At 38.9% G+C, this 25838-nt stretch overlaps 1 protein-coding gene across 1 annotated transcript; it reads right to left on the bottom strand.

Moving 5' to 3' along the window:
- Nucleotides 1-4405: 4405 nt before the first annotated feature.
- On the bottom strand, nt 4406-6151 carry HTR1A (5-hydroxytryptamine receptor 1A). Its single transcript, XM_081053625.1, has 2 exons — nt 5830-6151; nt 4406-5695 (listed from the first exon to the last, which is right to left on the bottom strand). The coding sequence occupies exons 1-2, from the start codon at nt 5886-5888 to the stop codon at nt 4417-4419; spliced, it is 1338 nt and encodes a 445-aa protein (XP_080909751.1). The 5' UTR covers nt 5889-6151; the 3' UTR covers nt 4406-4416.
- Nucleotides 6152-25838: the final 19687 nt, after the last annotated feature.

Here is a 25838-nt window from a genome sequence, read left to right as displayed (position 1 = left end):
TCTATACCCAAGTAAGTTGAAAATTCTTTCAAGGTGACAAGAGTATCTTATGTTATAGTCCCACATTTCAATATTTTTCAGCAGAGCCTGACATGTGATAGCTGCTAATTGATTATCTGCGTTTGTTAGTTACACTGGAAGTGACTAACAACAAGTCTCTCTCTTTTTTGGAATATTGATAGGGAAGACCTGCAGAAAGCCAAAAGCCACTATCCCTTTGGAGGAGGATATGCCAGAGCAGAGAACAAGAGCCAAGAAGGGAGATATGCAGGATCTAAAAGACAAATGTGCCAAACGAATCATTTTACTCAAGCCAAGGATGCATTTATGCAGCACTTTTCAAGTTAGAAACTCAAGACAGTTCTTGTTCTCTCAATTCCTCTGTCTTTACTTTTCATTATTGGGAGAATATTGATAATGGAAAGAATAAAATGAAATAAGCATTGCTAAGAGAGTCACTGAAAATAGAGTCAGGAGGCCATTAAGGAGGTGGGGCCTATGCACATCTTGTACATCATTCCAAAAGCCACTATTGCTAAACCTATTGCTAAACTCAGCTCAAAACATCCTGGAGCCAAAAACATTCTGGAACAACAACCTCCATATGGATATATGAGTATATGTAGTTTTCAGCTCCCTCATTTGCATATCAGAACTAACCAATCCCTGTGAGCCTAACTAGCAAGCCTTCATCTGCATGCAAAAATTACATTTTGTGGGTTTGGCCATTATAAACCCTGCCTTTCCTTGTTCTCTCCAGAGCAGAATTTGGGTCGTTACCTAAATCTACATCTCTTAGATTGCTATCCTTTGCTCAAATAAATAAATAAATATTTATTTATTTATTTATTTATTTATATTTATTTTTTAAAAGCCTATATCCTTTTTTGGTTAACAATTTGTATATACATACATTGCCTGACCTAGGCTTCATACAGCTTCACAGGGCTCTTTTCTGTGGCCATAATACCCCTGAGTTCTGTTTCACCCTTGGGGTTTGCCTGAGTTCACTTTGCCTTCCAGCCATCATTTTGATACCACAAAGCAGTGGAATTAGCAAATATAACATGAGAAACAAGAGGAAATCATTACTGACGATTTCAAAAGGGAAAAAGAGAGTGACCGTAAGAATGAATTTTGACACAGTAATGGAGCTTATATAATGAAACCCACTACCAAATGAGACACTACCAGAAAGGAAAATGCCCCTCCAACTTTAATTGAGTGACAAACCCCAAATAGTTACTTCTTTTGAAATGAAGGGAGGCCATTTTATTTTAGCTGGACATTGTGGGGAAGGCAAAAGAGGGACTACAGCACTGTCCACTGCTTTGAAAAGGCAAGATGGGCCTCTGTTGCTTTTACCAGAGGTTGCATTTCTCTTCGGCATGCATTCTCTTCATTCCCCCACCCTGTCCATGTCCATATTAATCAGACAGGCACCTAAATCTTAGCTGTAGGTGTCAGTCTGGGGCAATGCATGGTTTCATGGCTAATCGATGAGATGTGACCTTCTCTCTCTAGAAACAGGATTTCTTAAAAAGAGAAATCACTCATCTAGAATGAGTTTCAGTGCTAAAATCTAAATTTATTTTTCTAAGTGTTGGATCCCTCATCTGTATAGAAGGATCGTCTCCTGATAACTGTATTCTTTGACATCAACTTTAAAATTATATAAATAAATACAAGTAGACAGTGATTCTGATTAAAATAATGATGCATGTATTACTTGTGTTCGTTTATTATAGCATTACCATTATTAAAGTCCTTTATTGTCACAGGGAAGAATGAAGGCCAATTGTGATGCATATATACTTTACCTTAATATAAATACTTTAAAAGAAAAAAAATCACCAGGGCCTCTTTACTGCTATGCAGCTCTTTTGCGTATATTCCTAATTTCTCTATTGCCTTGGCAATTGTATCCCAATTGGATGCTCCTTCCCTATTCTTGTGTAAATCCTCCCAAACAGGAAGAACAAATATCCTCAAACCTTTGCCATGCAGTTCTGTAAAAGACACAAATAACTGGAAGTCTCAAAACTGCAAATGTAATATTTACTGTCCAAGGCATAATTTGGATGAGCAAACTTTGGACTATTTATTTTCAATATGGAATTTATTCTAAAGATTTGGGAAGACATACAGAAAAGTTTGTTTTTTTTTTTCATGTAGCTCTACTTAAATTATTGTTAGAAAAAAAAGAAATTGAATTTTCAAATGAATAATTGTTAGACTGGACAAGTCGAGCTTATTTTCTCCACCATCGCCCCTTATTGACATCACATATGCATAGACAGATCATCCACTGAGTTCCCAGAGTTCTTAATACTTTCTCTTTTTTTAACGGAATATAACGCCTACTCTCAGCTTAAGTTAGAGCAAAAGATACCAAGTGGAGGCTTTGTTCAGTTTAACAAACAATAAAATGGCTTCAAGCGATAGAGCTGTCTTTTCACCTTAATTTTAAACACAAGTGAACTTTTCCATGGTAACTTTTCAACACGGTTCTCAAAACAGGGACGCAAACATTCAAAAGGTACATTTGAAGGGAGAGGGGAGTAAGAATCAGTAACTTTCTACAATAGCTGGAAAACGAAACCATTATTCATCAGAAAATTAGAGGCCAGCTCTAACCATAACAAACCTCTTGATCCAGTCAGGTCATGTGGGTGGAAATTTACATTCAAACAGAGCACCGAAATAGCTTCCTTTCTGGGGCAGTAAAGATTTTAAACGGTTTCTTATCAGGAGTGGCAAGGCTGAAAGAATGACTTTCAGTCGAGAGAAAGCTTGGAGAGCTCCAGAAATTCAAAGGGCAAGAAGCCGTTTTCCGTAGACCTGTGGGGAAGGTTAATCAAGCCAAGCAGCCAATGTAACCCTGGACAAACCTCACTGGGTCTCCCTAGGGAGAATACCCCTAGCTAGGCCTTTAGAGTCCCATTATTTGAGGTAACCGCCTATTAGGTCACAGACAGTGCTAAACTTATCAGGACCCGGTCCAGGGCAAGCCCAGAATTCCTATTTGGAAACCAAGGTCCTGGTAACTATGTATCCTGGACGTCCTGCAGAACAAATCCTGTGTAGTGTTAGGACTCCTACACAGAGCTATTCCCCTATCCGAAAAGGTCGAGGGGATGAAGTAGGAGGCAAGAGTCTGCATCCTTTGGATAAAATTACACTTTCAGGTGCCTCGGGGAGTGCCTGGCCCCGCACCTTGGGGCGCCCTCCCTCCTGGATGCCAGACCACGCCGCCCCTTGGGCCTTCCAGGTCTTTCGGCTCCCAGAGCTCCGTGGAATCTAGCGCTGCCTGCACTGGCAAACAATTACGGTGTCTAGCTGCACTTCCGTTTGTCCAGGGCGCAGGCGGAGGAATAGACCTAGTTGGGATCAGTCCTGCGGGCGCTGGCGGAGCGCACACCGAACCGCGGACGCCTGGGAAAGCGCACGGATCCCAGGCCGCTGGGCGTCTCCAGCGCGCACACTGGTAGGCGCGCGCCTCCCGCAGCAGGTAAGTGGCGATGCCAGCACGTGGTGACTCACCGCGCGCACCCAAACCAACAGAAGTCCGAGCTCCCTTCCCGCTGTCGCTTTCTTTGGTGAATGCTGACACCAAGACAAGCGCGGATGCCATCGTTCCGCACTCCCTCCTCACTCTCGCCCACGGTCTAGCCTTGTACTTACAAGTTCACTCTAAGAGACAGCTTCTGGCCACTTGTTTTGAATCCAGGGAAACAAAGCAATGAGCTGTGCGCGGGAGTGTTATTCTGCGAGTCTACAGGGGGAGGCGGGGATTTCAGGGGACACCACAGCCACCGGGGAAAGCAGACCCTCCCAACTTTTCCCGACTAGTAAATAGTGCACAGAGTCTGGCAAAGGCATAAAGGGAAACTGGGAAAGGAAAGAAGCGATGAAATCGATAAAAAGTGAACGTTTCTAGGGCAGGAGGACTGTGAATGGGGCACAGGTAGGAACGGAGCACAGCCCTGAACCTTAAGTCCAAGTTCTAGCCGTGGGGCAAGCAGGTGGGAGCCATTAGTGGGTGTGGCGGCTAGGTGTACAATTTCTTTTTCTGTGTAGATTTTTTGCCCTGAACAGCTCAGTCTTAAACTGCCGCCGCGAAAATCTGTGGAGCAGAAGGAGGAGGCAATTGCTGGGACAAAACTAATTTTGAGGCCAAAGTCAGAGCCAAAGCTGCTGCTCATAAACCCGGGAAGTTTCCCGGGCCCTCTCGCCACGTCGTTTGCGCCTTTTTGCACTGAGTGCCCTCCCTCTGCGCAGAGGGAGGTCTGGAAGCCGAAGGCGGAGCAGCAAAGTCGGAGAAAAAGTGGCAAGTTATTATAGCTGTTGATTCTGAGGGCTGGGGGGAGGCAGGGTGGAGGATGGGGCCGGTCTACGCCGGCTACTCCTCCATCATCATTGGCGGCCGAATTTGCACTTGATGATCTTCTTAAAGGCGTTTTGGAAGTCCTTGTTGAAGTAGGCGTAAATGACAGGGTTAAGGAGAGAGTTGGAGTAGCCCAGCCAGTTGATTATGGCGCCCAACAGGGTGGGCATGTGGCAGCTGCTCTCGCAGAAGGGCAAGACCAGGGCCACGATGAAAAAGGGCAGCCAACAGAGGATGAATGTGCCCATAATAATGCCCAGCGTCTTCACCGTCTTCCTCTCGCGGGCCAGGGCCATTTTACGCTTGGCCTCAGCGTTGCGCTCATTGTTTTTCTCGAAGGAGGTGGGGGCGCAGGGGACAGCACTGGCCTCGCTGGGCAGCGGCAGGTGCTCTTTGGAATCGCCCATCCTGTGCACTTCGATCACCTCCAGGGCTGCGCCGTCGTCGCCCCGTCTCACCGCTCCGTTGGCGCACTGAGTCCCCGCACGCTTGCTGCCCACGCCCTGCCTCCATTCTCTGCTCCCTGGCTCCCCGTTTACGCTCTTTTTGGGCTGCGGGGCTGGTGACGCCCTGAGGGAGATGTCCGCGCTCTTCTTCTCCGCCTTCTTGACTGTCTTGCGGATGCGGAAGCGTGCGGCTCGGAAGATGCGCCCGTAGAGAACTAGCATGAGCAGCAGCGGGATGTAGAAAGCGCCGAAGGTGGAGTAGATGGTGTAGCCGTGGTCCTTACTGATGGTGCACGCGTCGGGGTCCGAGCGGTCTTCAGGGGTGCGCCAGCCCAGCATGGGAGGGATGGAGATGAGGAAGCCAATGAGCCAAGTGAGCGAGATGAGCGCCGCGGCGCGCCGGGGCGTCCTCTTATTCACGTAGTCTATGGGGTCCGTGATGGCCCAGTACCTGTCCAGCGCGATGGCGCACAGGTGCAGGATGGACGAGGTGCAGCACAACACGTCCAGGGCAATGAACAGGTCACAGGTGATCTGTCCCAGCGTCCACTTGTTGAGCACCTGGTACAACGCGGCCATGGGCAGCACCAGCACCGACACCATGAGATCGGTGACGGCGAGCGAGCCAATGAGATAGTTAGCCACGTTTTGCAGGGAGCGCTCCAGGGCGATGGCGGCCACCACGCACGCATTGCCCAGCACTGCACAGAAGATAAGCGTGCCCAGCAACAGAGAGGTGACCACTTGGTAGCTGAAAGTCACGTCGGAGATGCCAGTAACATTGTTGTTTGTCCCGAAGGGACCTTCGGAGGATGTGGTGTTGTTGCCCTGTCCAGGGCTGAGCACATCCATGCCTGCACGCCTGGAGGGGGGAGGGGGAGGGGAGAAATCGCTGCACTGGGATCCCCCTCGCCCCTCCCCCTGGGGTCTGCCGCCCTCTCTCTTCCGGGAGTTTCAGGGAGAGGGGATGCAGGGGCGCAAGCAGGAAGTTCTTACTGCTCTGGCGAAGGCATCTCCGAGGAACAGCTTCTAGGGGCTCCCTGGGCTCCCCTCATCCAGCGCTTTCAGGGACTCTAGCTGGGCAACGAGTTGGCCAGAGAACAGCTCCGGGACCTCTCGGCGACAGAGAGGTGGCTGAAACGTCTGTCTCTCCCTGTTCATTTTATTTTGCCGCTGCCCAACTGGCTGCCGGAGCCTGAGTCTCCCCACCAACAAACCACCTCCAATCCTAGAAGTATCTGGAATATTGAAACACCATCCTCCACGGTCACTCTGTGACCCTCCTCTCCCGGCTTCTCTCCCTCTCTCCCACACTCCTCTCCTCTATCCTCTTTCTCTTGAGCCTCCTCCTTCCCACCCCCTTCTTCCCACTAGCCTTCCTTTGCAGTGTCTCTCTCTCTTCTCACTCCCCTTTCTTTATCCCTCTGTGTCGCTCCGACAATCAGTCTCCCTCCCTCCCACACTAATCCTCTCCTACTAACACTTCCCCAACCCTGAATGTCTCTTTCCTCTGGATCCCCGCCCTCCTCTCCCTTTAGCGCAGCGTCTTAACGTTCAAGCCCCTTTTGTCAATAGACTCAGAACTGGCTTACAGACACCAGATCTCCTGGTCAGACCAGTATTACAAATAACTCTGCCTCTCACCCAGCCAAACTCGAGGGGGAAAAATATAACTATCCATTGTTTCATATTTCTGTCAAATTCCTAAGTAGAGTCAGCATCACAGAGTGGAAATAAGAAATGAGGGAACGAGGCACTCGGAGCCTGAATAGGAAGGTGGACAGCCCTGGGTCAGACTGTAAATTATTGTTAATCGATGGAAAGAAAACGGAGTGTCAGCTTCTAAAAAATTATCCCCGTTCCTCATTTTAAGGTCAGCCTGACTCCCGTGGGAAGGATGTTGCCTGAGACTTTTTTTAACCTTGGGAAATTAGGGGAGAAAGGAATTATCAAAGGACATATACAGGACATATCAAAGGACAGGTAGATAGATGCATCTCCCAATGAAGAAAATACTCATTTCGGTTTGAATTTTGCAAACACATGCACACATATCTTTCCATCACCATTTTCCTTTTAAATTCAGTGAACATTGCCATCTCCCATAGCTTTGCGGCGAGTACAATTAGGGAAAATAACCTTTCGCCTGTGTGTTATAAATGATGTCAGGCATTTTGTATGGCTTTTTGCTTTTCTTACCAGAGCCTGCAAACCTCTAAGGGAGAAGTTGGTAGAATCCCTGTTTGCAGCCACTGAGTTTCCCTTAAGCTCTGAAACTGGGTTCAGTACCTGGGACAGCTCTAGGCAATAAGGGCTTATGCCGCCACCTTCTGGGCAAATGCTTTAGAGCGCCATCTAGACACCCTTGTCTTGCAAAAATTTAGCAAGTATGAGGAAATCCCATAACTTTAAGAAAGAAAAACACGGTTATTAAAAGAAAAGTAACATCGAGGTTTGTATTTTTAATCCTATTTAAAAATTTCTTTTAGTATCCTCTTTTGCTCTAATCTTATATATCAAGCTTATTATATTGTCTAGCTCTTTTTGAAAACCTGTAGCATCTGTCATTCACAAGTTCTGTCTATGAATGTGTTTTTGATAGACGTAGGCAAACACCTTTACACCTTCATCTGCATTGGTTTTGTGTTGACAAAGCCTGCATTTTGGAACTCACTCATTTGTACACATTCGTCAACAAGAGGATAACAATATTGGATTATTTGAGGATGACTTCACAAAGAAAATAAAGAGGCTGCGATAGGTTAGTTCTAAGCTGTTTCCTTTACCAAGAAAACCAAATTTAATCCCATTTGAACATAGGAATGGGATTCCTAATCCACTGGAATAGATATATGACACAACAAATTCGTGTATACATTCTGATTGCATGACTGAAATAAAGGAAAAGAGCAGAATACAATCCCAAAAGCAGATGATTCTAAACAATGCACAGATTCACTACAGATAACAATAGTCTTAATATTGTGTTCAAATTTGAGTTCTGAATTTCATCACTTTGAACTCCCCAAGACCAAACAAAAGAGCAATAAACAAAACGTCAAAATAAATCTAGTTGAGCCGATGCATATAGTGTTTAGAAGTGGATTGTTTTACAGTGCTGTCCTGGGCACAGATTCCACTCACTCACTTCAGCATGCCACAGTAATGAACCTGACATTTGTAATTCATGGCACTGAAAAGAAAGAGATAAGTATACGTGGTGATTCTGGCTACAGGCTATGAAGAAGTCTTTTTAATATTTGTGAAGGTTCACATTCTCTTTTTACAAATCGCCTGACAAACACAGAACTAAATAGCTTTGTTAAAATACAGTTGCAGGTCCAAAACAATTATAAAAGGAAAATAATTAAAATCTGGATTAGCCAAAGATAAAACTTTGGAAATGTAGTTGATAAACAAAGAGTAAAATAAATTTAAATTAAAAAAACAAATATCTGTATGTATACGTATACATATTCAAATAGTAAATGTATACAAGGACATAATTGAATAGGAATTGTGTCAGATTTAGCATATATAAATAAATATATGTCAGTAAATATGCCAGTCAGCAATTGTGCATTTTCCTTTTGGATCCCAAGTGGTTTAATAACTGACAAATTTATTTTTATTTTTCAAGATATCTGAAATGCTATAAATCTGGAGTTAATATTCATGAGGTCTGGCGTTTATTATTCTGCTTTAATATTCTACAGTACAGCATTTTTGTTCAAGTTGAAAAAATTCTCAAGCAGTTTATATTTTCCTTAGAAATAATGTACATAATATTTCAAACTTTTTATTTCTTAAAATTTATAACAAGTTTTTTTAGGCACTCTGATGAACACTAGGAAGAAAACAGAAGTATGAACAAATGTGCAGCACTGACTATGGTTTCATATACCCTTCAAGTAACTAATACGTAATTATGTGTAAGTTTTATTGAATAATAATATCATATATATTTAAAGTAGAATGATATAGCATTTCTTCATGTTCACTCTTTGCCCACTCTTCTATATTTAACCCTTACAGATAAGGAAACACATACAACAAAAATCATGCAAACTACAGATCCTGGATAAATAGTTAGGCTCTAGTTCCTCAAAGTCTCTGAAATTAGCCTAAAGAAGAGCGAGCCTTAGAGTGGATATCATTGATGACATCATTTCAAAACAACACTTCCAAAAAAAAACAAAAAAAAAAACACTTCCAGTCATTTTGCTTTTATTTGTTGTTTGAATGTACTAGATGCAAGCATAAACTTGTCAGTTATGGATCTGGGGTATCATACGTCATCCATGATATGAAATTTCTCTAAAATTGTTTATTGGAGATAAAGATTTTTAACATTTTCACAGGAAATTTGATACAAGCCCAGCATTTCAATGTAGTTCTTTGACCAGGGACATAAGATAAAAAAATATTAGACTGAAGTTTTGCTGTAAACTCTGAATGTCCTATCATTACTGAAGGTTCAGTAATTGTTGAAATTTCTCAGCAATTGATATGTTTATCCATAATTCCCAAATTATGGCTAGTTTTTCTATTAATGAGTCGGTAACTTATGTAGTAAAGAGCTGAAATTTTACTTAGGAGATTACAAAAGTGATTTAAAAGCCCCTAGTAAAAAACAAGTTTTTATCTTGTTTTTTCCAAGTAATTGGGCACTAGGATATATTATTTTTCAAACTAATAATACCATTCTGAATTTAATTGTCCTTTATCCTCAAATACTAAAGCAATAGGACAATTGCAGTTTTCACCAGACGTGTGAAGTTGTACTGGAATTTACCAGAAAAAGAGAAAACTTCAAAGAGAAACATTTGCTTATATAATTTAGGAAATGTGATCTTCCCATTATCAGGGAGAATTAAATGGTCATTTATAAGAAATTCAACCACCATACAAGAGAATAAATTCTCCTTTAAAACGGAACACACTTTTTGTGTGTGTCTAATCCTCACTATCTGCTTTCCTCTGATGGTATCATTCCTTCACTGCTACTTGGACACTGTCAGGCACTTGCAGAGGCTCAGCCCTGGCTTTTCAATGGCAAAGCACTAACATTGGCGGCCTCATTCTGCTTCTGAGCACTGTAACTTTGGCGTGGTTCGTTTAGCACACATGCTGAAAACACAGCATATAGAAAGTGAAAGCAATGCAACATGTATTCACTAGGTGTGTGACCTAGTTATTTAAACCTTCTGTGTTCTCGGTAGTAAAATGGGTGTAATAGACTTGTGAAGATGAGATGATTTAATACATTGCTGGCCCATAATAAACACCCAGCAAAGGTTAAACGATGGTAGTAATAATAGTGATGCAAAGTAATCATATTCTCTCTGTACTGGAAATTTCTGAAAATGTGGGAAAAGAAATATGTGGGCATAGTGAAAGAGCAAGAACTTGAAAAAAAAGTTAGGCCCTTTCAGGCTAGAATTTATTATGAAAACAATTTGCACATGAATGTGATCTTCCTACTCCTTAAAGTATTTGGAAAGCTGTCAATTCTCTGGGGAATTCTGAGTATGAGAGAAGTGAAAAAAGTCATGGCCTCTGCATTCTGGAACTTCTTGACTTAAATCAGACATTACTGAGGGGGGAATAAAGAACATGTCAACAAAAGTTCAATAATCAGTTTTGAAGAGTAGTGTGCCCTTTTTCTGGGAATTCAACCACTTATTCAAAAGGGCAAAATAAATAATTGAAATTCATAGATCCCAATAAAATGTTTAAAAGGACCGTAAAAACCAAAGGCAATATTTTTGTTGTAGGTAATTATCAGATTATAGTGATAGGTGTTAATGAACGTACTTTCCCAACCTCAATTCCACTATACTGCTCTCTCTGACAGTATTTTCATGGTTCATTCTAAAAGGATGAGAGCATAATTGAGATGAGAAAAATGTTTGAAATGTTAGCTCAATATTTTCTGTTAATCCAATTTCATGAAATTAAATTCAGTCTAATAATTACTTGAAACCAAAATTAATTACTGTATTTAATAATAGTGGAGGGGAAATGCCTACATTTTTATTAGCTTTGGCAAATAACATTTTTGTTATAAAACCAAAACCAATAGTTAATGCATTGTTTTAGTCTTATTTTAAAACTTCCTACTTATATAAAACCAATTGTGATTACAAAATATCAGTGCCATTTGCTCATTTAAAGCACTAATGTGTTAGTTGGGAATAGTGGCTAAGGGTCACAATTCCGGATTCAAATGACTACTCTGTCATTTACCAGCATTAAATTTGTCCTCAATTTTTTCTATTTTATTATACATTATATGAGTTATCAAACTTTTAAGAATAATACAGTACAGATGATAATACAGTAAATAGCTATATGAGTAAGAAAACCTAAGAACAAGAACAGTATGATGCCATTGAAATCCCCATTTATTCTTGAATTTGATGTATATCACTCCCAGGAATGACTTCATATTTTTATACCCATATATGTGTCACTAAGCAATATAGACAGGATGTTAGATATTTTTCTGCAACTTTTTTATTGCTCAACATTGTGAAATTCATCTGTATTGATGCAAGCACCTCTAATTCATTTACTTTTACTGCTGTGTAGATCTAAATTGTATGAATAATGCCACAATTTATTTATTCATTCTTTGGTTAGCAAATGTTTATGTCTTTTCCAAACATTTGCTTTTCTAAATAATACTATTTTGAGCATTAACGTGTATTTTTTAATCCATGTAACTTAGAGTAATCTAGATCAGTGCTTTTCCAACCAAATCACATGGGGATCATAATTAAAATGAAGATTTTGACACAGTAGGTCTGGGGTGGGGCCCAAGACTCTGTATTTCATACCAAACTTCCAGTTCACTTGATATTCTTGATTAACTTAAAAATATTAAAAAAGGAACCTTACAGACAAATTTCACTCATGGACTTCGATATAAAACCTAAAACAAAATATTAGTAACTTAAGTCTAGGAATAGACTGAAAATTGAACTTATATCAAGGATCTAAGCATTCAGAAGTGGAATTACTGGGTCCCTTAACATGCTCAGATTCAACTTTAGTAGACATAGCTTAATTCTTCTCCAAACTGATGGTATAAAATTTCAGAACCACTGTTGTGGGTTGAACTGTATCACCCCCAAAGAATAAAGGATTCAATGTCTATGACTGTAACCTTATTTGGAAATAGAGTCTTTGCAGAGATATTCAAGTAAAATGAGGTCATACACAATTAGGATGAGCTTTAATCACATGACTGATGTCATTATAAAATAAGGAAAGTTTACACACAAAAAGGAGAACATCATGTGATCATACACAGATATCCAAGAAAGAGCACCATGTGAAGACAGAGACAAAAATTAGAATTATGCTGGCACAAGCCAAGAAGCTTAGACAAATACGTGGGATGGAATTTCCCCTAGAGCTGTCAGTTTATGCTATGCCAACACTTTGACTTCAGATGTCTAGCACCCAGAATAGTGAGACAATACACTTCTGTTGATGTAAGCCACCCAGTTTGAGGTACTTTTTAAAGCAGTCCAAGAAAACTAATACAACCACTAAAAAATATCTCAGTTCCCATTGCTTCATCAAGGTTGAGTGTTGTTTCATTTTTCTTCACAGTGAATTATTTGCTTATATCTTTTGGTTACCTTTAAATTGGGCCTTTGTTTTGTTTTTTTAACTTAGTGATTTTTAAAGTCCATTATCAATTATGGATATTAATCTTTTGTCATTTGTATTATTGAAAATATTGTCTCCCAATCTTTGGCACAAATTTTCACTTTCTTTTTGTGACTGAAAATATTTTTTAATTAAAGTTATAGGAGTGACATTGGTTAATAAAATTATATAGATTTCAAGTGTACAATTCTATAATACATTATCTATATATTGCATTGTGTGTTCACCACCCGAAGTTAAATCTTCTTCCATCACCATATATTTGACTCTTTTTTACCCTCTTCTACCACCCCCTCTCCCCTTACCCTCTTGTAACCATTAAACTGTCTGTGTCTATGAGTTTTTGCTTATTTGTCTGTCTTGTTTATTTGTTGCTTTCAGTTTTATATCCCACATATGAGTGAATTCCTATGGTTTGAGACTTTTTCTGTGATTTTTTCTGTGACTTATTTTGCTTAGCATGATAATCACAAGATCCATCCATGTTGTCACAAATGGCAGTATTTCATCTTGTTTTAAGGCTGAGTAATATTCTGTTGTATATATCCAATCATCTATCAAAGGACACTTTGGTTGTTACCATGACTTAGCCACCATAAATAATGCTGCAATGAATATTGGAGTACATATATCTTTACAGATAAATGTTTTCAATTTATGGGGGTAGATACCCAGAAGAGAAATTTCTGGGTCATATGGTAATTCTATTCTTAATTTTTTGAGGAACTTCCATAATGGCTGTACCAATTTACGTTCCCACCAGCAGTGTATGAGGGTTTCTTTTTCTCCACAGCCTCTCCAACACTTGTTGTTACTTATTTTGTTGATGATAGCCATTCTAACAGGTGTGAGGTGGTAGGTACCTCATTGTGGTTTTGATTTGCATTTCCCTAAGAACTGAAGTTGAGCATCTTTTCGTACATCTGTTGGCCATCTGTGTGTCTTCTTGGGAGAAGTATCTGTTCAGGTCCTCTGCCCATTTTTTAATTGGATTGCTTATTTGTTTGTTGTTGAGTTGTATGAGTTCTTTATATATTTTGGATATTAGTATCTTATCCGAGATGATGTTTGCAAATATCTTCTCCCATTCAGTTGGTTGTCTCTTTGTTTTGCTGATGGTTTCTTTCTACAGCTGCCAAATTTTGACATATACTGTCATCATTATTAAATTCTAACTATTTTCTATTTTTCATTGATACTTCCAAATTGGGTAATTTGGAAGCATTTTTTTAAGTACCAATTAAATGAAATTGTTCTTAGTTATCTTTTGTTATTGGTTTGTAACTTAATTTCATTGTTGTGTGAAGTAAAATTCATGGATTCTTTTAAAATTTAAGATTCATTTTATATGATTTATAATGATATATATATTAATATTTGGGTATATATTATAATTAATAAAAATTATAATATTTAAGTATAAAATGTATAATTTATGTAATTATCATAAATGTCACATGTGTAATTGAGAAGACATATCATCTAATCACAATATACATGGTTCTGGCCACATGTGTTTGATATAGTTTGTTAATTGTAATGTTCAAAGTTTTTATATTCTTACTAATTTTTGCTTGATCTCTCAGACAAAAATTAGTAAGGATGTAAGATAGGATAGGATATCCTTTCACAATGACAGTAAATTGGTCAACTTCTGTAGTTCTATCAATATTTGTCTTATTTATTTTAAGGACATAATAATAGGTACATACATTATTACAGTTAGTATATCTTCCTGCTGACTTAAATAGTTACCCTCTTTATTTCTAGCAGTTTGTTGTTTTAAAGTCTATTTTGTATATACCAGTCTTTTTTGGGGTAAGTATTTGCCTGGTATATCTCATTTCATATATTAACTTTTATCTTTTCGGTATCTTCAAGTTTTAGGTGAGTCCCTTGTAAAAATATTAGTTATTTTCTTACCAAATCAAAAAATCTCAGTGTTTCAGCAAGTGAATTCAGTCTTAATTTTACTGTGACTTTTCCTATGTTTGAAGTTTTCAGCCGTGTTCATTTATATTTTAATATTCACCCTGTCTCTTCTATGCTTCTCATATACCCATTCCTGGCTTCTATTCTGCTGGCTGAGTTTCAAATTAATTTCTTCCTTTATTGTATTAAAAGTTCTGTATTCTAGCCATGATGTTTCTTAAAACTTTAATATGCATAAACAGCTTAAAGCACAAAGATTCTTTATGATTTGCACTACCGCCCAAACCATACAAGTACCTGTAAATTAATTCAGATCACTTCTATCTAAGGTATTATTGTAAAATAATTAGTTTTATTATGATTTTGAGTTTGATTCTCTTATTTAAACATGATTATTATGCTATATAGTCAATGTTTGGTTTGTTTATATTTGCTCACATGTTTACTGATTTATTTGATTATCAATCCTTTTTTCATCTCAGGTGTTTTTTCTGGGTTTATTTTCCTTCAGCCTTAAGAATATCCTTTAGAAATTCCTTTTATGAAGGCTTGTTAGCAGTAAGCTCTCCTAGTTTTTTTCTTGACTGAAATGTTTTTTACTTCACCACTGATTACTATTATGTTTGGTGATGTTATATTGAGTTTATATTTCACTTATCTCTGTTTATGGGAATCCTGAGAATCTTGGTTCAATGGACATTCTTCCAGGAAGATTTGTTTTTCCTTCTGTTACATAAAACATTAGTATAGTAGTATACTATATTAGTATTATACTAATATTAGTATATTAGTATTAGTAGTATACTAATTAGTACATTAGTATGCTACTAATCTGTGTGAGGGCATCTTCTATGGCTAAGTATTATCAGTGTTTATTCCCATGTAGGAGTCAAGCTCAGAGAGACACATTGTTCTCACTGAAGTTCTTTGAGTGTTTGAGCTTTATGTAGCTGTCTTCATACCAACCCCACACCCCCACCATCTTTTATATATCTTTGGATTTGTTCTGATTCACCGAAGAGACATTAAACCTTCAGGATTTAGGTAACTTCAATCAGCAAATGTCTTGAAGATATCTATAACTTCAATGCTGGCTAATTATTATGGTTTTGTTCTCATCGTTTGAGATATTGAAGATTTTTCCTAATTTCTCAAGAGCTCAGCTCTGCCTGTTGGTTGTAATTTATCCATCATTCTGTGATATTTTTCAATAGGAAAAGTTTGAATACAGAGCCTGCAAGATTTACCAGAAGCAGAAGATAGAAAAATTTCTACCTTATTAGGTTGCATCAGGATTAAATAAGAAAAATGTCACTAAATAACTTAGCAGAATTCCTTATATTATGTGTTCAATAAATATTAGTAAAATTAAAATATTATTTAAAAATACAGATTTTAAGTTTTCCAAAATATTTACTATATTGGGCTTTCTTCATCTTTTCATTCATGTGAAATATATTTGTTCTCCAGAAGAAAAGAAATGTTTATTTATATGTGTAAACAGTAACTAGAAGTTTTGTTTTCCATTTTAAAAGACAGCTATACATATATTAACTTATTTAATCTAAGTATTAAATAAGTTAATAGGGAAATTTTACTGAATCATGTTATTTGAGTTTATAATCAATCATTTAAAAATTATACAAAAAAAACTTTATACTAAAATTAGTCAAAAATTGCTGTTAATGATTTATCAAAGGTAATTACTTATTTGAAAATTTCCATGACCTAACACCTAACATTTTTAAAAGTTGTTTAGCAGTGTTTATTCATTTTAAAGTGAATGATACGTGTCTTCTAAAATTATTATATGCTTAGTTTTCAATTCCATGTTTAAAACTAAAAACAAATAAATAGTATTTTTAAGCATGAGCTATGCCTTTCAATAATTTTAATGTGAATGGGAAGTCATTTATCCCAGACCTATAACATAACGGGAAATGACACAATGATTCTCCAAAGACATAAATATTCAAAATATCTACTCATATTACAGAGAAGAGGAGATAAGATGTGATAGTATCTGATTGTCACACAATACAGTGTTGACAGAATTTTAATGTCAAACACAATAATATCAATCTTTTTCTAAAAGAAATCTAAAATTGAAATTTGCCTCCAGATTGAGTATCTCTTTGTTTTGGTTTATTTTTGGATTCTGCAGCTTTTCCAAATTGTTGTGGAAACACAGCTGGGCTTATTAATATACTGAGGCATTTTAATTGAAGAAGACTGTCATCATGTGTACTTCTGGATCTCTTCCTCTGGACTTCATAGCCAACTGCTCTATCTTTACCAGAAGTAAATGGAATCAAATGCCAGTATTTGGGATTAAATATTTTGGCTTCTAGATCATGACTTGCACAATGTAATAACAGAGGTAGCCAACATGTTCATTGTATGCCTGATACTATGCTGGTCCCTTTCCATGCACTGTTTTACTTAATCTTCACAATAGCCTCAGCCTCTTCGATTTTCCAAATAAATTAATGGAGGCCTAGAAAGGCCTCCTGCTTGTATGTTTTTTGTTGGTTTTGCTTTGTTTTGTTTTAATGTGTGAATACACTGAGAAAATAGAATTCTCTATTCTGGAAAACTACTTCCGACGTGCAACCACCTGACCTGAGCAACTGTTGTTTCTCATTCATTCAAGATCACCATGTAATGAGAAGGTGCTGCTCAGCAATCAGTAGGCAGGCAGAGAGAGAGGACAAAATATACAGAGGGTGCCAAAAAAATGTACACACATTTTAAGAAAGGAAAACTGTATTAAAATTGTAATACTCAATAGATACCAATAACAAAAGATGAATACAAGTCATGTTTGACTTCTGCAATTACAAGAGGTGCTCAGAGTGTTTACCATCAGTGTCCGGACACTTCTGATTATGGTGAACTACTGTTTGAGCAAAGTTGACCAGTGTCCACTGGTATACATTTTTTTGGCACCCCCAGTAGTTATTCTGCGTAGAAAGCCCATCTTCCCTGTAAATATGCCCCAAGGCTGCCTGGATCATTCTTAGTCATCATGTTTTTTAAAAGTAGCCTCTGGTCCTTATAGGATCCTGGCTACTACCTGGATTATCTGCTTGATGGTTTCCTGAGCATCCCCTTTCTGACTCTGTGTCAGGTGATATAGCAGATATTTCAAAATGGGAAGGGACTACAGAATTCTTCTAACCCAAATTTGATCATTTTGCAGAAAAGAAAACAGGATTGTCATAGTTAAGTGATTGGCCCTACATCATATAATGGGTGTCTCATGTTAGCCTGTCTGCTTCAGTTAAAAGACTGCCAACATGATTACCCAGGTTTCGGACTAAACTGCTGCCAACTCCAGTTGAAAATTCCCAAAGAACTTGAAACAGACCCAAAAAGTTAAAGTTTGTGTTAATAATCGATTCCTTACTTTCTTCCTCTCCTCATTCATTTATAAAAGCCTCATTGTACGCATGCTCTGAGCCAAGCAGTGTGACATCCACTAAAACCATAAAGATGGGAAACCAGAGTCCTTGCCTTAACTCATTCACTGAAGCGTGTTCCTCAGCCACCCTAGGGGAAGCCTGATCAAGAATGGGAAATATCCCTTCTATCTGCTATGTTTGTTGAGTCCTTCCTATTTTTTCTAGGCTTTTGGTATGTAATGATGAATAAGACAAACAAGTATTTCTGCACTCAAGGACCTTACACAGAAATTAGTAGAAACAAACTATAAATAGGTAAACAAATAAGTAAATAAATGAGATAATTTCAGGTGCTGATAATGTTTTGTTACTGTAGGCAGAAAGATCAGGGCTCCTGGGGGAGAGGAGGAGAGAAGGGAAGGAGGAAGTGCAGGAAACAGAGGAAGAAGGAGATGAGGTCATCCTTAGGAAAGGTGCAGCTACCAGACGGGCCAGAACTGGATGCCAGTGGCCAAGAGCAGATCCAGGACATCATCTTGCCCCTCAAGGTGAACTTTAGCTATTATAATGGATTATAATATTATTGGCATGGCAGCCACGTAAAATCTCCACCCCTGTGTCGCTCTGACAGTTCGATATGGGCCAAATAAAGACAAAAATCCCTCCTTCTAATGGGAAGGAGTCAGCAAAGACCCAAGCTGGGAACAACTGTGACACCACCCCTGAATGTTTCCGACAGTCAATCGAATAAATTCCTGTTTTTTCGTTCTTAGGAGCAGTTGCCCTTTTTCCTTGCCTGCCCACTGCCAATATTTTGGGAGTGCATTCTTTTTCCTTACTTTAATAAATCTACTGCTTCTTCGGCTTTGTCTTCCTGCGATGACATAATAACTCTTTTGTTCTTCGGTAACCTCGTGAGGAAGATAAAATTGAGTAATACGGTGAAGTGTCTGGAGGCATCTGCTCTTGTGGGATTGATGAGGTGAAGCTTCTCTGGAGAGGCAGCATTTGAGTTGAGACCCAAACGACATAATGAAACAACCATTAAAGTTCTCATCGGTGGTATGCTTTGATCACCTCAGCCTTTGGGCCAACAGGGCAGAGCCTGGGGCAGCAAAACCCCTGAGCAGTAGTAGTTTTATTAGTCAATAGCCTTTTCTGTGTACTCCAGCATGTTGTAGTAATGTTTCCATTTTCTATGTGTTGCATGTTATGAAAAGCACTGGGAAGCAGAGTTCTAGTTGAGAAAATCCAAGCGAAGAAAAGCAGAAAAGATCAAGCTTGGTGTGTTGGGTAACTGAAAGAGTAGAGTGCACAACAAGGAAAGTGACAGGGAATGAGGTCAGAGAATGGACAGGAGCCAGATTACATGAAGCCTTGAAGCCTTGGTATGGATATCAGGGCGAAAGATGGATGGATATAAATGTTGTATTTGTCTATTTCCAAGAAAGAATTAGATACATTACTGTGTTAAAGCACATGTTAAATGGTTAATCAAAATATAGATTAAAAAGAAATGTTGGAAATAATACAAAGAGTGGAGAAAGGTTTCATGTGGAGCCTGGTGTGAACAGTAAAATTAACACTGAGTTTCCTAGTAATCAAAGTCTCAAATAAAATATCATAGACCATGTGATTTTCTTTGTCTGGTTAAAGGAAACATGAAGTTGCATTCGACTATTTCTTGATACCTAAATGGAAGAAATGTTTTGCAAAGCTCATCACCGAGTAATTTAGTAAATTATATATATATATATATATATATATATATATATATATATCACAAACACACACACATATATATGTATATGTATATATATATGTGTGTGTGTGTATATATATATATATATATATATATATATATATATATATATTATTCCATGCCATTTTGCAAAAATTCAGATATATTTTTCAAATGCCATTTCATGAAAGCTAAAGTTTTATCTTAAGAAGGTCTTTCATCAGAAACTGAGTATATGAAATAGATAGATAGATAGATAGATAGACAGATAGACAGACAGATAGATGATAGAATTATATAATCTCCATGCACATTGTTTTCTGGTGATAAAATCTAATTAAACTTGAATGCACGTGCCCTCTGGACCGCCCCACATGTCCATGCCTCCACATCATTGCTTACAGTGCCCTCAGTCTGGCATATTCATCCTCATCTTTTGCACCAAAGAAATGCTTACCTCCAACACAGAGCACTGCCCAAGTCCAAGCCCTTAGAAACTACACAGTACTTTTCTACTTTAGTTTGAAGGTAGCTTGCTTTTAAAATAGACAAGTACCACCCAAAACCAATTTCTAGAGGGGAGGGCCTGGGTGTTGGAATTTTTAAAGCTCTCCAGGTGACTCTACTGAGTAAATAGGGCTAAGAATTGCTGAGCTAGTTAGTGCTCCCTCCTACTTACAGTGGACTCTAAAAAAAAAGTACAGAATTTCACCCTTGATCTGTGAGTCAGATGGGTTTCCCTCCTGAGAGAGGAAAAAATAACCAGCCAACTACAACAGAATGTGTTTCAAACAAGGAAGTCTTTATAGCCACCTAACCATGGAAAGTAAATGAGAAATTACCTCCTTGACCTCGAACTTAATGAGAAAAATTGCATAGCAAATTGTCTTTGGTTCTGGCTTCGTTCAAAGTCTGCACAGAAATAGACATTTCAGTGAGTCCTTTTTACCTTCTCATTGAGAAAATAGGAGAACACATTATAGAAAGATTGCAGAGTGATAAAATTGAAGTGACTATCAAACCTAAGTATGCATAAAAATCACTTGAAGAGCTTGTAAAAATGCAGACTCTCAGGCCCCAGTGACCGGTGATTCTGATGGAGTCGTTCTGGGGTAGGTCCCAGGGATCCAAGTGAACAAAGTGCCCTATGTGATTCTGACACTAGTGGTCCACAGACCAATGGGAAATAGTTTACAAAAAGTTGCCCCTTTTTGGTAATGTATAAGGGCCTCTTCCTGATTCTCACACAAGCCCAAGGGCCATTTGACCACTTCTGGGAAGAAACAGAATTAAGAAAAATCTAAGTTTGGAGGCAAATTCCAAAGACTACAACAGAGTCATGCCAGCTGAAGTAAAAGGACAGTAGAGAGAAAAGAAGCACGACTGGGAGCTGTCTCTGGCATTAGAAAAATACTCAGGTGGGGAGGCCAGATCTGCGTTCGAGTAAAGAAACATGTTATCAGCCAGAGCATATCCTCTGTGGTGAGCAGGCTGGAGAATAATGTGCCAGCTACTCTCCTAGAAGTAAGATGTAGTGATCCTGCCCTTCTTAGATGCAAACTCCTTTAATCAAAAATATACTAACTGTGGTCTGCTATTGTCGGCAGAAGGCTAATTTGGTTGTACCCTGGGGTTTTAATTCTGACATTCCTGTCAGAAACAAACTGCTTCAAGTTTAAGAAATGTGAGTCTCAGGAAGTTCACTCAGGAAACACACAGTGGCCTCTCTGTGAGGCAGAAAAAGGGGGAGGAACAAACAGCCCGGCTTCTCCAATTAAGCCATAGAATAGATTGTGGATTTCCAGCACCCACTCTCTCCACTGGAGTCAGCAAAAAATAACAGAATAGAATGCAAAGTATAATAACCCCTAGCATGCCAAATACAGAATAACTATTGATTCCCTCATTCATTATCTCATTTGTTAATCACCATGTTTTCTTTTTATTCCAAAATATTTTTAACCGTTTACTGTATGTGCTTTAGCTTAGTTTTCTCAAAAGCAGAACCCGAGACAAAGATTTGGGTACAGGTAGTGTCTTTGGGAGGGGATCCCCAGGAAAGAAGTGAGGGAGTGGAAAGAGAGGGAAAGGGGAAAAAGAAAAGCCAATGAATATATGCACACATCATGGAAGAAATCACTATGGGCAAAGGAAACTCAGGTTTAGTGGGTTCCCTCAGAAGCATCAGCCTGTTGCCTGGAATTGTCTCCTAAAGGATGGGGGGATATAGCAATTATCTGAGGGTTCCAGTCCCCCAAGATGGAAGGTTAACCTGTCGTTGTTAACCTTTTCCACTCTTCTAAGCTACACATGCCTACAGGGTAAGGAAGCCCCACCCTCCACCCCCTTCTGGGGTCCAAAGTCATGGAGGAGTCTAGGGCAGAGAGCAAGGTGAGAGGCTGCCAGGTGGAGGGAGTTGAGCTTGCATGGACTTCCACACCCTACCTTCTGAAAGCTAAACTCAGAAGGGAGAACGAGAGAATGTTAGGTGGAGCTTGGTGTGTGTCTGCTACATGTCCGGCTTTGCTAAGCTACAAAGATGAATGAATTATGTCCTCTGCCTTCCTAGAGTTCTTGATCTTGTAAGGGAGAGGAATATAAAGAAAAAGTACCATTCGATATGAAAACTGCTGTGATGTGTAATGATATCCAGAAAGCTTTATCAGAAAAAGGAAAGGAAGACATTAGTTGGTAGAGCGGAGATTTGGAGAAAGGAAAGGAGCAGTAGAGATAGGAGAATTGATAGGGCTTTACATACATGGAAGCTGAACCTTGAAGGCTGAATCTTCAATGTGAGCAAGAGAACAATAAAAGAAATGTGTGTTCATTGATAAGAACAAGGTACATACTGGAAATGGTGTTGAATAAAGTGTGACTGAACATGGTGCTTATGTGAAAGAAGCAAGGAGAGGAAGCTAAACACGTTTATCCTGAAGTCAATGGGAGGGCTGTTGAAGTTTAAGCAAGAGAGTGACTCAAGGGAGTTGTTTCCTTTCTTGGTGAGCTTTCAGGAAAGATCACATAACTGTAATTTCCAGAAGACTGTTCTTTCATCAAATATTTCTGAAGCACACGTTAAGTATCACGGATCACACCAGGTGGTGAGCACACACTGGTGAATGAGATGTGGTCGTTGGGGTCAGAGAAAGGGAACTTTTGTAATACAGTCTAATCAACGCTACTGTGTGTCTCATTGTAGGGAACGTTGGGCATGCATAGGAAGGCTTCCCTATCCAGCCTTTGGGGGTCCCTGAAGACTTCCTGGCATTTTGTGGTGTTCATTTTCCAACAGGTAGAGGACTGGAACCTGACTACAGAGGCAGTGTCTCTGGAAAAAAAGGAGCATGAAAAAGCTGATGGTGTTTGGAATGGAGAGTACTAAAGTGTAGGACGTATGTGGTCAAGAATACTTTCCTCTTCCCCCTGCCTGGTATGTCCTGTCTCATCATCCCCCCTTGTGGGCTTACTCAGCCTTCAGTTTTTAGTTTGAGCATCACTTCTTCCCGGAAGACTTCCTGGACCCCTCAGGTCCAGGAGGTCAACCTAAACGTCCAAACAGATTCACAAATTGTTTGCCATTTTTTGTTGTCTAAAAAGAAATATGCATATAAGCAAACACAACTCTTCCAACCTCCTAATTGTGGTAAGGACAGTACATGCCTTATAATATTGTACATATCCTGTACATGTCTTATAATATTCTGGTCTTGCCACAATGAATCAGTTGCTAAAAGAGGAAGGCACAGCAAAGTAACATCATATTTCTTTGGTGTGCACAAGATCTCTCTCTCTCTCTCTCTCTCTCTCTCTCTCTCTCTGTCGGAAGTTCAGTCAAAGGCATGCTTATGATTGTCCAAACATCTTCCTGTTGGGCTCTGCCCTTCACACCAAACTTCTTCCAGTCAGGGGATCGGTGCCCAAGAGAGCAAAACACATTCAGTCCCACCTCGCACAAGGTAGCAACCTCCACACTCGGGCACTCTCCCATAACCCCTGTCCCCATAAGCTTCTTTTACGCTGCTCCATTTCCAGAGAAGCTGGCTTCCTGGAGGTGGAACTCAGTTTGATTTGAAACATCTGGTCTAGCTTCCACCTCTTCACAGATAAACATCCAAAACAATTAGGAATTACAATCCTGTTTGTTTCTAATAATGATAGCAATAACTAACACAGAGTAAATACCATGCACCAAACACTGTTCTAAATGTTTTACACACAATATTTTTCTACTTTCAGCACCTTTATGAGGTAGGTAACATTTTAACCCCCGTTTTAAAGAGGAATAAACCGAAACACTGAGTTAAGTAACTCACCAAGGTCACACGTCTAATAAGCAGTGGAACAGTGAGAACCAAGGAGGCTGGCTCTAGAGGTTGTGCTCTTAATCACTGTGCCATTCTCGCTCTCAGGTTTCCATCTAAAGCAATCCCTCCTGTCAGTATATCACTGATACTCTAGAAAGTACATCTACCTCATTGCAACCTTCATATTCAAAACACCCCTTCATCTTCTTTCTTTTCCCAGGACTAAACCTATTTTCCTTGACACTTTCTCAGAGGAAGAAATTTCCATTTATCTGGAAATTTTACTGATTAATTTATTTTCAAGAACTCAATCATAATTAAGTTTTAGCGATCCCCTGCATCTATTCACCTACCCCTTGATCCAAGCAATTTGACAATTTTCAGTTGTGGTTTGTCGTTTACCAACCTCCAATAATGTTTTTCTCCCAAGGCAGCAACCTTCCAGATTTTACTGGTAACCTAATATTTTGAACACAGCATAATCACCGATTCATGGTCTTTCACTGAACTGAAATGGCCAACATCACTTATTTTTTCCTTTACCATCATTTGGTTGTTACCGTAGTTTGTGACACCTAGAGAAGTGTCAAATCACTGTCAAATTTTCTGCATTACTTTTAAAGATAAACACTCTACCTCCTTGATCTCTGCCTCCAACTAACATTTTCATTTTGTACTTACATAAGAGAGTTATTAGCGATTTTGAAACATCAGGAAAAGTTTCAGTGCTACTGGAATTTAACCCCTTGTGTGTGGTCTTCCTCTTTTTCTGCTACCTTCCATTTACCCCCGAAGTATTGTCTTTTCCAAAGAACCCTGCCTTCTCATGATGTGTCCAAAGTAGGACAGCTTCAGTTTTGTTCTTTTTGCCTCCAGCAATGCTTCAGGCTTAATTTGCTCTAGCATCCACTTGTTCATTTTTCTGGCAGTCCTGAGTATCCGAAGAGCTCTCCTCCAACATCGTGTTTCAAATGAATCCTTTTTTACCCCCATCAGGCTTCTTCACTGTCCAATTTTCACATTCATACATAGTAATTGTGAATACAAGGGTGTGGATGATCTTAGCCTTGGTCTTTAATGAAACATCGTTGTTCTTAATGATTTTTCCTAATTATTCTCCTTAAATATATACCAAATATATTGAAAGAGAAAACATAACTATTTTCATGAGTTTTTTTAAAATGTAATCTTAGCTCTGTGGAGTTTCACCATTGTATTTCATAGATATTTTTGTTCCTTGTCAACGGGTATACTTGCTACATCTATTTCTGAATGTTACCAGCAGTGACGTTGGAGTTTACTACCCTTCAGCTTTGGGCTACAAGTGATAGATAACAAGAACTAAAACTAGATTTAAGGTTAAGCATATTGACCAGTTCCCCTAGCAAGAAGGATGGAGGGTGGTTGGGCTCCAGGTATAGGACCTCCTGGGTTAAGGTCACGTTTTTACTTTTGGTTCACTTTTGGGTCCTCTTTTCATTAGCTTATTCCTCAGAATTGTTTTCTATAGAAACTGGGGCAAATACTTCCTTTTTCATATCCAGCAACAAAATAAATAAAAGCAAACCAAAGCACTTCCTCAAGTATGGTTGGGAGTCTTTCCCATGTTAGCCCAGTAGGCCAGCCTCAGTCATGTTCCCACCCTTGGGAAGAAAAACAGTATATGATCTCAATTAATCCATTTAAAAAAACCTCCTGATAAAATTCAACACTCATTAGTTATAAATCAATATATTTGGACTTTAATCATAGAAAGCACTTTCTTTGCCTGATAAAAATAATAACTTATAGCAACAACCAATCACCATTTCCACTGGTGAAATTTCAGGAATATTCCCAATAAAGTCAGTATTATACTAAAAGCCCTAAGCATTGTAATAAGAGGAGAAAAAGAAATGAGGCATAATAATAGAAAAGTTACAGGAAAAGTGACATTACTTG

Source organism: Rhinolophus hipposideros, assembly GCF_964194185.1.
Source record: "Rhinolophus hipposideros genome assembly, chromosome: 7".
NCBI classification, from domain to species: Eukaryota; Metazoa; Chordata; class Mammalia; order Chiroptera; family Rhinolophidae; genus Rhinolophus; species Rhinolophus hipposideros.
This window is presented reverse-complemented; position numbering and strand designations above follow the sequence as displayed.

What these genes read in the sequence shown, in the direction of transcription:
- HTR1A (XM_081053625.1), bottom strand. Translation starts at nt 5,888, where the DNA reads ATGAGGGGAGCCCAGGGAGCCCCTAGAAGCTGTTCCTCGGAGATGCCT. An exon ending in GAGATGCCTTCGCCAGAGCA is followed by an intron (nt 5,696 to 5,829) that starts GTAAGAACTTCC and finishes TCCCCCCTCCAG; the next exon opens with GCGTGCAGGCATGGATGTGC.